At 45.6% G+C, this 14029-nt stretch overlaps 1 protein-coding gene across 1 annotated transcript in view; it reads right to left on the bottom strand.

The window, feature by feature from the left end:
- Window positions 1-65: 65 nt before the first annotated feature.
- Window positions 66-14029, bottom strand: part of LOC119399887 (serine/threonine-protein kinase/endoribonuclease IRE1) — a 49842-nt gene continuing 35878 nt past the window's right edge. The window contains exons 17-24 of the mRNA XM_037666766.2: window positions 13061-13223; window positions 11647-11840; window positions 9442-9583; window positions 8564-8688; window positions 7599-7722; window positions 5337-5404; window positions 4601-4916; window positions 66-3239 (exon numbers count right to left, since the gene is read on the bottom strand). Coding sequence (XP_037522694.1) covers window positions 1966-3239; window positions 4601-4916; window positions 5337-5404; window positions 7599-7722; window positions 8564-8688; window positions 9442-9583; window positions 11647-11840; window positions 13061-13223 — 2406 coding nt within the window. The 3' untranslated portion in view covers window positions 66-1965. The remainder of the gene's footprint in view (window positions 3240-4600; window positions 4917-5336; window positions 5405-7598; window positions 7723-8563; window positions 8689-9441; window positions 9584-11646; window positions 11841-13060; window positions 13224-14029) is intronic.

Below are 14029 nucleotides of genomic sequence, written 5' to 3'. Positions count from 1 at the left end.
GGAACGTACCCAGCGAATTTCATTGAGATCTATCGACCTCGAAAAATCGCCGGAGTTGGCCTTTAAGCCACAGTTTAAGCTAGCCTACGTGTCCAAGTGTGCCACACTAATCGAGACTGCAATGGCTATGAAGTATGCCACAACCTGCTTTATGTAACAAGCGGTAGTCACCGGGTAAACATTCTTGAAGATGCGAAACCAGCTACTCAGTTAAACATTCTGCCAAAGCTGTAGTTGACGTTACTTGATTCAACATTGTCAACAGACAGGATAGCTTCTTTCTGCAAGCCCAACAGGAACGACTTCCTAGTCGTGTGCCAATTCAGGTGGATGAATATCAATACATTCATTCATTATGTCTCGAAAGACATCGACAACAAGTTATGAAATCCAGCTCGTCAGGGAGTGGGCAGAGGAAACATTTCATCACCTGTATGCTTGTACCTTGCAAAAGTAGATGTGTCAACGAAAGTGACTCATCCAATGGTTAACTCGACTATGACCGATGACTAGCGCAGACTGTCGGGTGGCTGATAGCTAGCCCAGCTTGTGGAGAGGGCTACTTCAGCTAGTAGAGTGGTTACCTCAGATACTAGAGCGGCTACTTTCAACTAGTAGAGTGGCTACTTCAACTAGTAGAGTGGCTACTTCAACTACTAGAGTGGCTACTTTAACTAGTAGAGTGGCTACCTCAAAACAGTGTTGGTAATCGTTTCGACCCTCGGACAAACGCAAGTTTTCCCCTTCAGCTGCAAACTTTTTTTCCCAAGCAACCTCAGAAGCTGGCACGCTTCACTTCCTGCACATGCATGACAACTCTCCCATTTAGGAAATTTGGTTGGCCTGGCGGAATCCCACGCAGAGCTCACCTAAGAAAGTAAAAAAAATTACCACGCATCTTCCGTAAGTCACAAACAAGTAGTTTTCCTTCTAGTATAGGACACCGACTCATTTATATTGAGTCTGCAAGAGTGCTAAAAGGCACAGGGAAATCTGGGTTCGTCCCCATCAATGCTTTACATCGACATGAGTTTGTGCCTCCTATAGGTCACTTTACGAATACACCACCACTTGGTCCCAGAAGGTGATAAACACAATATAAAGTGACTATAAACAATGGTGAATGAAAAAATCACGCATTTCTGATAAGCATCAGAGAGAGGAGCTACCGTTAAAACCCCGTGTCCGAAATTTATTCGTGCTCAATCTCTCTCTCTCTCTCAATCTCATGGAAGAAAATAATAATTCAACTCAAAAACAAGCTGAAACAGAGGAGGAGAAAGACTCCAGAATAGATGCATGCTTTATAGATAAGGTAATGTGCATCGATTTCACGCTAAGGACAGTTCCACAAACAGTGAACGCGGCAGTTGCCTGTAGCATTTTAAATATTTAAGGCATACGACAGTGTTATATTTGTGCGCATTAACGAATGACACAAAGAGCAAGCCAAAATAGAATGTACGCTACATTTCAGTCTGTATAACACACCACGTATTCAACACACTATTTCGGACAAGATCAAGATAAGATGGGCAGTTAACGCTTCTACTTAAGTGAAGTCACTTCATGACACGCTGGAACGCCACGGGGGTGCCCTAAACACTTTGCACTTTCCCGTGTTATCACTTTTAGCTTGTAGCGGCAGCCCTCGAATGGCTGGAAAGACACTTAGCTTTGTACAGTACTTAAATACTTTCCTACAGCACCCCTAGTGGTGCTTGTGCTTAGATACAACAAAGCTAAGAAGCAAATATTGAGCTACCCTGCTGACGGCTTCAGATGAGAACTACGCTTTGTCTTGTACGCCAACTACCCGCCTTCACACACATTCCAAAATTTACAGACACCTCAAACAACAACTGCGGGTCGAAAGACGGTCATCTGAGAGAACGCCGACGGGATGATGTTAGGTGGAGACCCCGAGAAACCAGTTCCAAAGCACAAACACACCAACTTTACTCTTCAGCTTCTCTTGACCAAGACCGTAGCAAAAACATCGCCACTGGCTTCGCCGTCTGAAAAACTACGTCGACGCCGAGTCAAGACAGTTACCGCCTGATGAACCGGCTGCTTTGAAGGAGGCTGTCGCCGCACGACTGTCTGCCACTCTGCAACGTCCTTCTCTATGTCTGCAGGTTGTTGCCAAGTTGGCCCACTAGCAACCTCCTTTGACTCGGGAGAGAACTCACCGTTCCAAGCTTTCTCACCAAGATCTGTCAGCTGATCTTTGTCACAAACTTGAATGACGGGCTTCTTAGATGAGTTTGCAGCTGTCTTGCTGGTGATCATTTCATCGGTGCTCACTTCCGCCACGGCAGCTCCGTCGACGAGTGTTTCTCTCAAAGCGGGAGTAGCGTTAGCAACATCCCTTTTCGGACTTTCTTGCAAGTTCTGACATTCCTTAACCGCGCTTTTGTGGGGTCTTTCTTGCGAGTCCTCACGTTTCTTGGAAACGGTTGGACTAGGGCTTCGCCAGTTCACATGGCGGATCGGCAAAGATTGTCTTTCATCTGTTTCGACCGATCTGGGGCTGCTGTTGGCATGCTTGTCCAGGGCCCTCCGCAAGTCGGCAGCACCAGATGCTGCACCGCCTTGAACTGCACCACCGTCCCTGCTCTCGAGCTGGCGGCTTTCGGCGGCGACGCTGGGACTCCTGCTACGCCAGTTTGTGTTGTGACTCGGCGAGCGGTGCTTCCGGTTCGATCTGGTTGGCTTTGGACTAACACTGCTACGTCTCGTTGTATGCCTTGAGAAATTGTCGGAATCAACTGTGTTGTCCCTCGCGTAACGTCCGTCTGCGTCTCGGCTAGAGTCTCGACGTTCCCCGTCTGTGAGGGGACTACGGCTACGCCAATTTGCGTCGCGGCTCGGAGACCGTCGTTTGGGGCTGCCACTGCTGTCGGAAAGCCTTGCAATGTTATCTCTCGGTACGTCCAGACTCGCCCTCTTCGCAGTAACAGCGACACCGGCGACATAGAGCTCCTTGGCCTGTGCGAAGTCGTCCGAGATAGCAGCCTTCGTGCTCTCCAGGTACTCGCCACTGGGAATCGTCTCGAGCACTTGGGGCTTGGAGTCAGCATCGTCAACGTGCCAGGCACCGTTGGGAGACGATCTCCTCGGTGAACGTCTCCGGTGTTCCTTGACGCTGTCAGTGGATGGTGAGCTGGCCAAGTCGGAAGCCAAGCGAGGATCCGTGGAATCCGGTGGACTGTCGTGTGGTGCCATGGATTCCGCACCTGAGAATGAACAGCAAAAGCGGGGATGTGAGCCGCGTAAATTTACAGAAATTGACACTCTGCATTGTGCAGTTCGAAACGTCATGCAGCATTTATGTCGTAAAATGAAACAGGTGCTATTAACTGTCTGATGGCATGGTGGGGACTGCCAATAACGTACACCCAACACCAGAAGTTTACGGGACGTTGGCTCCACAACAAATACGAATTTCTGCTCTAATTTAGCTGGTGATTGTATAGGTTGCAATACCAACTACAGGCTGGAACATTTATTTGGAGGTTATGCTCCAAACAAAGCGAGAATATAGCTTTCTTGAACATTTTGCATCCCGCAAACTCTTGCTGTTGAGTCTACATCCAGCAAAGCGGGTCTCACAAAAAGTTGTGGAATGCATCTCGCATTACAGAGCATCCCATCGTTAAATCTTTCCTGCAAAAATTTTTGTTTAATGCATACTGTGTGAGCACAAAGGCATTCCTGGCATATGTATGCAATTTTTCCATCAACTATAATGAGGAGACAGATGTGAGGATGCCTTGGTGGGCTAGTTGGTACTGCATCATGAAAGGTTACAGCGCACATAGAATGGAACAAAGGAAGAACACACAAGACATAGACATCTTGTGTGTTCTTCCTTCGTCCCCGCTATGTGTGCTGTAACCTTTCATGAGACAGATGTGGTTTGATTAAACTCGAAACCCCACTCCTGAATGCTTAGCTGGACAAAGAGCCACAGGATGTCGCTACCACCTCTGCTACTGCTGCGAGTGGCTCCGGTAACCCAGTACTCGCAAACATAAAAAAGGCCATGACACGGTCACCCAACACTTAGCAGTTTTCAGCAAAAAAATAAAGAATGGACTGTAAAAGAATATTTCAGTGCAAAATAAGCCCTAGAGATCGCCGGCTATAAACACCTCCCACTGCCGGTGACCGCCATTTTGCCATTGCGTCTGTTACGTGATGTGCTGCATAGAGCGTAGCTGTCGTCTTCTACCAAAGTTTCAGCCACCACAAATCGTTCAATTTCAATGCCAAGGTGAACAAAGCTGAAATAGCTCAACTGCCCATGCAGCTGACTGCGCAACAAAATCGTTCGCCAAAATACAGATGCTCACACAGCAAGCAGCTGGTTACGTCACAACTCGCGCGTGTGCCAGTGTTGCTTAAATGTCAGGCCGCTCGCGTGTTTATAAAAATATTCAATTAAAAATTAAGAGCTTAACCGTGTGCTAAAATTTCGCAAGCTTGTTTGTGAATGCACAAGGATTAACCCACCTAACACAGATTATGATAGAAAACTAGGCGTCCATGGTCCCTTTGAGAAGTTTACGTACAAACCAAATCTACCCATCCTCACCAGATGCAACCGAGGCATCTTCTCCTCCCTCCCCGTCCTTAGGCTTCGTGGCGTCCGCTTTCCGCCGCCGCCACTGCCACGGAAACGAGGGACCCCCCTGGAGCGGGGGTTGGTGCACCCGCGACGGCCGGAGCTCGGCCGATCCGTCGTGCGCATAGTACGGCCGCAGGGTGGGCTCGTCACGCCACTCCTGCATGGCCAGGTACGTGTGCGGCAGCAGCAGCGGGAACCGCGACGTGAAGTAGCCGACAAACTCCTCCGGTATCGTGCCCAGCTCGGACTGCAGCGCCTCTGGTAGCTCCCGGTAATGATGCTTCTGCAGAAGGAAGTGTCACGCTTGCCGTGAATGCTCGTTAAGGTAGACACTAAAGTGAAACATTAAATCAGCTAAACGTTCTACACATTGTTCTTATCATTGCATTTCCCATTATTTATGTGCGACTATGCATTAACTACTCTTTTGTAATAGCCAGATAATAGCCCCACCCGCTCTGTGATTCTATTGGTTGTTTTTTATTGCGAGAAATTTTACTGTTTCATAAGCAACAAGAGTTGTGCTTTTGGTATTGGGAAAGGGTAATTTACTATAATACGAGAGAAACCATTTTTCTCTTCAGTGTCCCTTTAATTCGAACTCTCATATCTCAAAATTTTGGTAAAGTTGAAATTTACTCCCATCACGATGTTCCATGTATTCTTGTTCACTCCTTATCTCGAAACAAAGAAAAAGGCTCACCTTATTGCGCATGGCCCTTAGCAGGTCTCGAACAGAATGACCCTTGTAAGTCCGGTACTTGCGTAGATCTGTGCAAACACAACGATGCAAACACAAACGCACAAAAATGAGCAGCGAGGCCATTCATAAGCTACAAGAATCAACAGCACAGCATTCTGAAGCTAGTAATACGAAATTGTACATTCGAAATCAAAAGTACGTAGTACAGAGGCTCTGCAAAAGACTGGCAGCACAGACTGGCAATACGAAACTGAAAAATGCACCGTGGAATATGTGTGCCAAGTATGAACAGCCCTCTTCATTTTCAGGTCATGTGTCAGGACAGCAAGGAAAACAATTCACCGTCTTTCATGAAGGAAGAAAAGAAATTCTGACGGAACCAATATCAGGATGACTGCTGACATTGATGTCATTAGCATTCAAGCAATGTTGCGATACACCGCACTGTCATCGCCAAACCGTGTCACGTGTGAGCCATGTACTGCAGTCAGGTTCTTCTTTTGTGAGTTTTTCTGGGCAGGCTGCGCCATCGAGTGGATTGCCCACGAACTCCCCCTCCTTTTTTGCATGGCCTCTGAGACGCAAGGCCCGCCGACGCGTGCTAACGCTGACTTATTTTCTCACTGCCTGTAAGCATTCGTGGTGCAATGCTAGAGTTTTTGACGGCTGCACTTAAAGAACCCATGTGACGTACGGTTCAGTTATGACTAGCACTGAAAAACAAGGTTTTTTAATGTCGATAGCATTAAAGACCTTGTTCCGCAGAAATTCTGGTGTCGGCATCGGCGTCGTTGGTTGTGAGCGAAAAATCATCATCTTGTATAAAAGAAATAATAAAAAAATCTTCGGCTCCAGTGAGAATCGAACCCAGGCCATCTGCATGGCAAGCAGGTGTTCTACCACAGAGCCACCCCATTGCTTGGAAGTGCACCGAAATTAACTTTAATGCTTCACAAACATACGTGTCCTGTGTACAGGTGTCACAGTACGAGATGTAATATTGCAGTAATATTGCTTGGTACAAGTGTACATTGCCATCGGGCGTCGCACCATGTGAGCTGCATAACGAGTTCGTGGTTTAAAGCCTGCCACCCATTACAAAAGGCACACACATTACTGCGCGTATTCCCTTACAAACACGTAGTGGGTGCATCGCAGCTTCGAAAAAGTTTCTCGCGCATAATTGCTGCTGGTTTAAAGCATGCCACCCATTATAAAGGGCATACACATTAGTACGCACATTCTCTTACACACACGTAGTGACGTACAGTGCTGTCATAAAAGAGCTGTTGAAGAGGGCGGAAACCTTTACATTTACTATAGGTATGTCAGTGTGTGTGTGTGTGTGTGTGCGTGTGTGTGTGTGTGCGTGGTGTGTGTGTGTGCGTGCGTGCGAGACCGGGCGACTGAACATAATGACAAGTGAAACAGAGCACGATGAGGATGGGGCCGGATATCGCTATCGCGTTCAACTCTTAAAGGCGAAGCTTAAGCGACCCCCAATTTTTTTCTTGTTTGTTTAAAAGCACCATAAAAAGGCTATATATATAGATAAAAAACCAAAGTAGTTGAAGTATGCTAGGAAAAGGTATGGGCAAATATTCGAGCGCTTCGCATATTCAATCAAGTATCACAGTATTAAAATTCGCTTCAACACGAATTTAAGTTATTCGAAATTTCGACATATTCCAATTGAATGAATAGACTTTTTTTTACCAAATTTAACGCCCCCTGTAATCGTGGTTTCACTGCAGGATGGGGCTACTATGCTGTGAAACTGACAACTCAGAAAAATCCTGCACTGCCATGAAGCCACACTTCAAGGTTAAATGTACATATTACCTGCCTCTCGATTGTTTTTTAACTTTAAAAGCGTGTTATACGGGCTTATACGTGAAAAGTATAGCAAATTTTAAAACGTTACGTATTTTACTACTCATAACTTGCCCCCTACTACTATTCAAATCCTGCCACTATTCAAACTTGCTTCCACTTCATTCTGAACCAAAAAAAATTACGTTTGTACATGCCTAGTTCCAATTCTTAAAAATATTGTGCGAGTTAGTTGGGTCACAACAAAAGTGCCCGCTTTTCTTTATAATATGTGATATATACTATTCGAACTAGTATTCGATTCGAAATTATCCAACCAAATCACTATTCGCTTCGGATTCGCTTTGAGCCTCAAGTTTACTATTCACCCACTCCTGGCTAAGAATTCTATTCGCACTATAAGCGACCACACCACCTCCTCCACATTACCTTTCTGCAGCTCCTCGGTGATGTGGTCGCGCCAGTCACCGCGCACCACTTCAAAGCCGCCCCGTTCAAGACGTCGCACCACCGCACTGTCCGGGGGCTCTTTCTCGATTCGGTCGCTCACATCCTTCAAGAGAAAACGACAAAAAACTCAGAACCATGGTTGCCCTTCATTAAACAAAGCTGTCTGAAGATTCAGCTCCGCATTCGCAAACGTCATTCATCGACGCCATAAGATATGAAAAACTCTTGAACACGGGGTGTCGCTGGAGCCAACGTTTCAACAAGCGGTATTGTCTTCTTCAAGTTGCAGCCTTGAAGAAGGTAAGACTGCTTGTCGTAACGCTTGTTCCAACGACACTTCATGTTCAAAAATTTTTCACCTCTTCAAGCTTTCATCTTCCCCTCAACTTCTGCCTTACTTGGATCAACACTATGAGTGCTGTCAAAGCCACAATGCATCAGACGAATGTTCGCAGAAGCAGCTCAGTTAACTGAAATGAAACTGATGTACACGATTGAACAAAACGTGAAAAGGACAAAGTGAACTGTAGCTCTTGCATTGTTTTCGAGGACTTTACATATACGGAGATTTTTTTCCTGTGAGACAAGTCCTGTCGCCCAATAAAGGGCATCAGATGAAACAAAACTCTGCGGTTGGACAGCAAAGTGTTGAAATGACGTTTCCAATTTTTAAATCCCTGAAGAATGATTAAAATATGTAACTAGAGATATAACTCATCACAGTTCTTGCATACTGACCATGCTTTATTCAAGAGACAACTATGGGTTAGCCTTGTGTGGCTGCTTATTGTAATAACACGACATTAAATGATCGTATAAAATCTTTCCCTGCGGTGAAAACCGTGCCATCTCGTAGAACAGGTTTTACGCGATAAAGGTATGACCAAAAACTGAAGAAACACGGTAAACACCGAAACGAAAATGCTTTCCGAGGCGACAGGTACCTGAAAGAAGTCCAGCTGCCTCTTTGGGCCCCAGAAGACGGGGTGCTTCACTACCGCCGAGACGGAGGGACGCTCCTGGGGATCTGTGTGCAGCATTTGCTCGATCAGGGATTGGCCGAGGGGACCTGGAGTGGGCAAAAGGTCCTGCCACTTATACCTTATCTACTCGTGTAAAGCTCTGCCCCAAGTGAATTAAAAAGGCTTTGAGAATGTGAATGTGGGCTTACAGAAATGCACGAGTGCCAATGTGCAGTCGCACTCAATATGACTTGCAACGCGGAAGCACATGGCCTCACGGGCTCAGAGATCTCCCGCAGCATCCATTAGCCCTTATTTCCACAACTAAGTGCTTTCATCTCACTTGGGGATGATCCCAAATAAGAAAATATCATTCTAGTTGTAAAAGTGAAAACAATTTGGAGCCATGCACAATCTTTGAGTTCGTGAGGCTACGGGCTCCCTTTTTGCAAGTCATATTGAGTGCGACTTTGTGTGCTCTTTTTGCAAATGTGGCTATAACGAACAAAAATTTTTGCGACAATTGCGTCAATGCACTGAGTTGAAAAACGTTCCCATCTGACTGTTTTATGACAAAGGTTGAATATTAGATACAAGATCGCTGCTGCCCAAGTTCCAAAAACGTGGCACACTTTAACTCTTCTCACATCATGATGTCGGACTGCTAACGAAAAAAAAAAAATTTGGAAGTTAGGGTGTCTGGTAATGGAACTCGCACATCAGCGTTCATGTTCAAGTGCTTGGAAGAGAAAAAATAAGTGTCACCTGTTGCTAGTGCCGCTAACAACATTTATGTTATTTTATGTAACATTTTATGTAAGCACTAAGCACAGGTGTAGTAGCGATTGCCCGCGACGCACCATTTGTTCCGACGTCCAAGAGGTTGTGCCGTCCGTGCTTAATGTTCGCCTGCCGTTCAAGGGTGTCGCCGAACGGATGCCGACCCCCGCTCAGCACGTAGTAGAAGACACAGCCCAACGAGAACACGTCCACGGCTTTCGTCTGCGCAGATAGGATAAAGAGGCTGCGATTAATACAAATACTTCGCAGTACACTCCACATTGCTAGATTCAATTCACTATATTTTAAACGCAACACAAGATTGAAGCACGATTCACCGGTGATTAACACTAAAGAGATGAGGCTTGCACATGGACATTGTCTTGTCGTTGCACGTCGTCAATGCTAACCCTAACACTTGTGGGGAAAAAAATTATTCAGACCCGTAACAGCAGTAGCTGCCTTTGCAAGACTGAAATCTAAAATGCAATTGCAGCTCCCCATTAAGCTACCTTTATTAAAACTAAAAAATGTCTTACGTATAATGTCAGTGTAGAAGGATTAAAATCGGTTATCAAGCATCACTATGCAACACAGTAACTTGTTGGGGCAGCTACTAATAGTGAAGAATCAAAGAGAGCAAGGAGGTTTTACACAATAACAATTTTTCAAGAGTAGGGTTTCTAGATGTTCTTAAATGCAACAGAAATGCTACCACATTTTGACGAAAGTGAGGACAAGACAGTGCCGAGAACTGTGAGTCATAAATCTAATTTTTTAAAAGGTGAACTTGTTCTCCGAAAAACCAGCATCACCTCAGACAGAATCACAGTGATGCACACAATTGCTGGCTGTTGAGGCATGATGTATGGGTCAAGTACGTCAGCTATTCTAACATGACTCGTCACACGTTTTTGCAACATCGCCGGTGCTTTCATACGTTCCAGAAACCCCTCTTTGCGTTGCACGTGTAATCTGATTAGACACGATGTTCTTTCGCTGTAGCATCAACAACATCAAGAAAGTTCTGGATACATGCAGGCATGTCATATACTCAACGATAACTTTGCAATGTTAACTCTTTGAAGACTGCCCCCTTGAAGCAACGATCCCATATGATCGATGGCTTTCCGCGCGCTGCCAAGTTCAAGTTTTCGCGCATTTTTACATGTACTGCTATCTGGCATGTAGTTTTATCACTATTCATTCAGTTTCGGCATAGTTTGCCATTTTTCCGGAAGGCGGCGATACATGAGAGAGATTTGTGGGTAGTGGCTGCGGCGAATGTAGAGGTCCATGGCGTCGGGCTCGCATCAGGCCGCGCAAAGAAACTCACGTGAATCACGTGATTCCACTACTTCGATGGCAGATTTTTTTATGAGTCGAGCAGCGAGGAGTCCGAAGGCGACTTTGACAGCTCGGATTTTATTTTGGAGAGCGATTCGGACGAGAATCAACCTGGGACTTCAGCCAGTACTCGCTTGCTGTTTGTTCACATTGTTTTATTTCTGTTTATAGAGTTTCAACAAGCTTTTAGAGAAGAGCTCATCCATCAGCTTCTCAATCTTGACGATGTCAGGCCAGCCCGCACTGCTCCATCTCCTCCACCCCCATCCGTGAGGCACGCGCTCCATAAGCCAGAAAAAGTAGACAGGCGCAAGAATTGCAAGCTCTGTTACGAGCAGAAGAAAACCGAGCTGAAAACATATGTTTTTTGATGTACATGTAAAGTACATTTGTGCTTTACTACTGCGTGGAACTGTTTCGTTGAGTGGCACAAGCGCCATGGGGCATGAGTACTGCACTTGTTTTGAAGCACACCAAAAAAAGTGTAGTAGATACATATATGTACCAAACTTTTCAAAGAAAAGAGGCAATCAGCCATGTTTTATATATCTTGGATTTTTTATTGTATCAATTTTGCTCAAGTATCTATGTTTATTCCAACTTTTTTTATGTTGCCCTTGCAGCAAATGTTCTATAGAACATTTTTTATTATTACTACATATAACCTTTATGTGCAATATTTCAGTCTGCATGAAAGACCATTTTATTAGCTTCCGAAAGAGTTAAGGACTAAAACATAATACACCTAAGCCTAAACACTGAGCATGTGTGAATCATATGGCCATGTACCTCTATGCAGAAAAGTCCTACCTCTGATTTTAATCCTGAATGTTTGTAAAGCTAGCTTCAGTAAACCAAGGTTTAAATGTATTTTGACTATTGCCAACTGCATTGTCAGCGCTAAAACCATAATTTGAGCAAAAGAAAATGCTGCTCACAGCTCGTCCCTGGCCCGACAGCATCTCAGGTGCGATCCAACCATCGGTGCCAGTGATGCCGGACTTTCGTGAGAACGACAGCCGCCCGTGACTAAGCTTCTTGCAAAGTCCGAAGTCCGAGATCATGGCCTTGGCCTCGCCAGCGGCGTTCCGTCGTGAGATGAGTACGTTGTGCGGTTTGACATCTCGGTGCACTGCGCAAGTGGCGAGTCAGGGCCTCCGTCGGGTCATTCTGAATTTAGCCTCATGCCTATTGGCACTGTCTAATGTGTGGTGCACTTGTATGACAGTTTGATAAACAAAGCTATAATGGGTAAGAAATAAAGAACTGGCTCATTTCTCCTCAAACTTTATATAGACGGGTCATTTTGCATATCCGAGGGAAAGAAACCATCAAAACCAAGCAATTACACTAATGCAAGATTAATGAAAGCAACACAGACGACACTCTTATACAAAGTTGCAGTGCCACAAATTGGGACGGTGCAAACATGGCCAGACAATTACCAAATAGAGAAAGGGAGACAACAAGATGAGTTCGTATCTACAATGCTCACTAGACAAGACGCGACATGTCTACATTCGGGACCCTCATGCCTGCTACCTTTGGCACTGAAGAAGTCACTTTCCAGACTGAAGTCATCCTCAGAATTCTCGGTGCAAGCCGTACACACGAAAACACGGCGCATGAGAGCTGAAGTTCATTGTCGGCACAAATGATCAGGATGCATTCCAAGTCTGCAGTCTGTGGCCCCGTGCAGCTCAATCAGTCCTGCTCATTAACACGAAGGTGTTTCATGCTGGGCTCCAATCAAGAATCTACCACAGTCATTTCCATCACAGAAGTTGAGTCAGTAACGTACCTTCCGCGACGGAAATGTTGTCACTGAAAGAGCATGCTACTTTTCTAGCATCCACATGAGATCTCTCTCAACTGACTTCCCTTTCCTCTTACGGTTTCTTGATTCTCTTCCAATTTCCACTTTACTTCCTAGTGTAGCCTAGCTACAGAATGTCTGTTACGCAAGTTCAGCCATAAATGGGAATTAAATCATGTGAAAGAAAGTCAGTGGATGAAGCCCCACATGACACATTTTTGCGTTGCGCGCGCTGGAGCAACAGGCGAAAGACAAAGATGCACGGGGGCTTCAATGCATGTAGGTCCAAAAAGGGCACATTGGACCTGCTGCCATATTTTGCAATAGACATTATGCAAACATATGCAGTTGTATTTCTTAACATTCAACAAAGCTGCAACTACTTCTGTGAAGACACGTTTCAGTTTCATTTTATGACCAATCCCTCTAAAGAACAATCATCTAACTTTTTCTTTCTTCTATAGCCCACTCCTATCTGGAAAGCCTGCATAGGCAGCAAGAGTAAATAAACAAAATGAAATTATAAATGCGCTCACCAATGTCGAGCGAGTGCAAGTGGTGCAGTCCGGAGGAAGCCTGGTGGAGCAGGGTGGTGGGTTCCAGGTGGCCCCAGTCATCTGAGTCGGGACGCTCCACGTAGTCCTGCAGGGTGGCCTCGCACAGCTCCAAGGCAATGTAGCAGAACTGGCGGTCTTCCTCCTGTAGCAGAAGACGCAGGCATGAAGGAAACAGAGATGTTGGTTGGCAAGCATTGAGTTAGGATGTTCAGGGCTGGTGGGATCAGATTGCGGCAGAGATGATGCAAAGATATTTTCATTCAGTGGCAATATTGCGGTAAATATGAAAAGAGTAGCAAAGCATTGTGTTTTATTAATTCAAATTATGTTCTATTGGCTTGACAGCCAACAGTGGTCAACAGTTAGGCAAAATCAGCCAGTGCTAACGTTATCCAAATGAATGCAGGAACCATGTGCTGAGATTACAGTCGAACCCGGGTATATCGAACTCGCCAAAAAACGTTTATTAGTTCGATATATGGTATAATTCGATATAGGCCCGCTATAGGATTTGATGACACAAAGGCACATACCAATAAGAAAAGTACTTTATTAATATGGTGGCTTACTTGGGTGCCCTACTTTGGAACGAAATAGTCCTGGATTTTCTTCTGTTTCAACGTCTTCGCTGCCTGCGACAGCACGCACGCCTCCACGTTGTCCAACGAGTCGGAGCAGCCTTCCATATTCACGCAATAGCGCCGGACCAACGCAAGTGCACTAATCACTTCGGAGGATGTAGGCAACAGGCCATCGTCAATTTCCTTATTGCTGTCGCTTTGGCTCGTGGACGGCACGACGTCTGCAACGTAGTCCTCATCTTGTAGCTGGCCCATGATGGTGACATCATCGTCCGCACTGACGAACTCGTCGAATGTCGATCCGTATGCGGCGGCGACGCGGATCTTGTATGTGGCGGCAACGTCGGACTTTTTCTCACCGCGCTCG

This window comes from Rhipicephalus sanguineus, chromosome 7, assembly GCF_013339695.2.
Source record: "Rhipicephalus sanguineus isolate Rsan-2018 chromosome 7, BIME_Rsan_1.4, whole genome shotgun sequence".
Taxonomy (NCBI): domain Eukaryota; kingdom Metazoa; phylum Arthropoda; class Arachnida; order Ixodida; family Ixodidae; genus Rhipicephalus; species Rhipicephalus sanguineus.
This window is presented reverse-complemented; position numbering and strand designations above follow the sequence as displayed.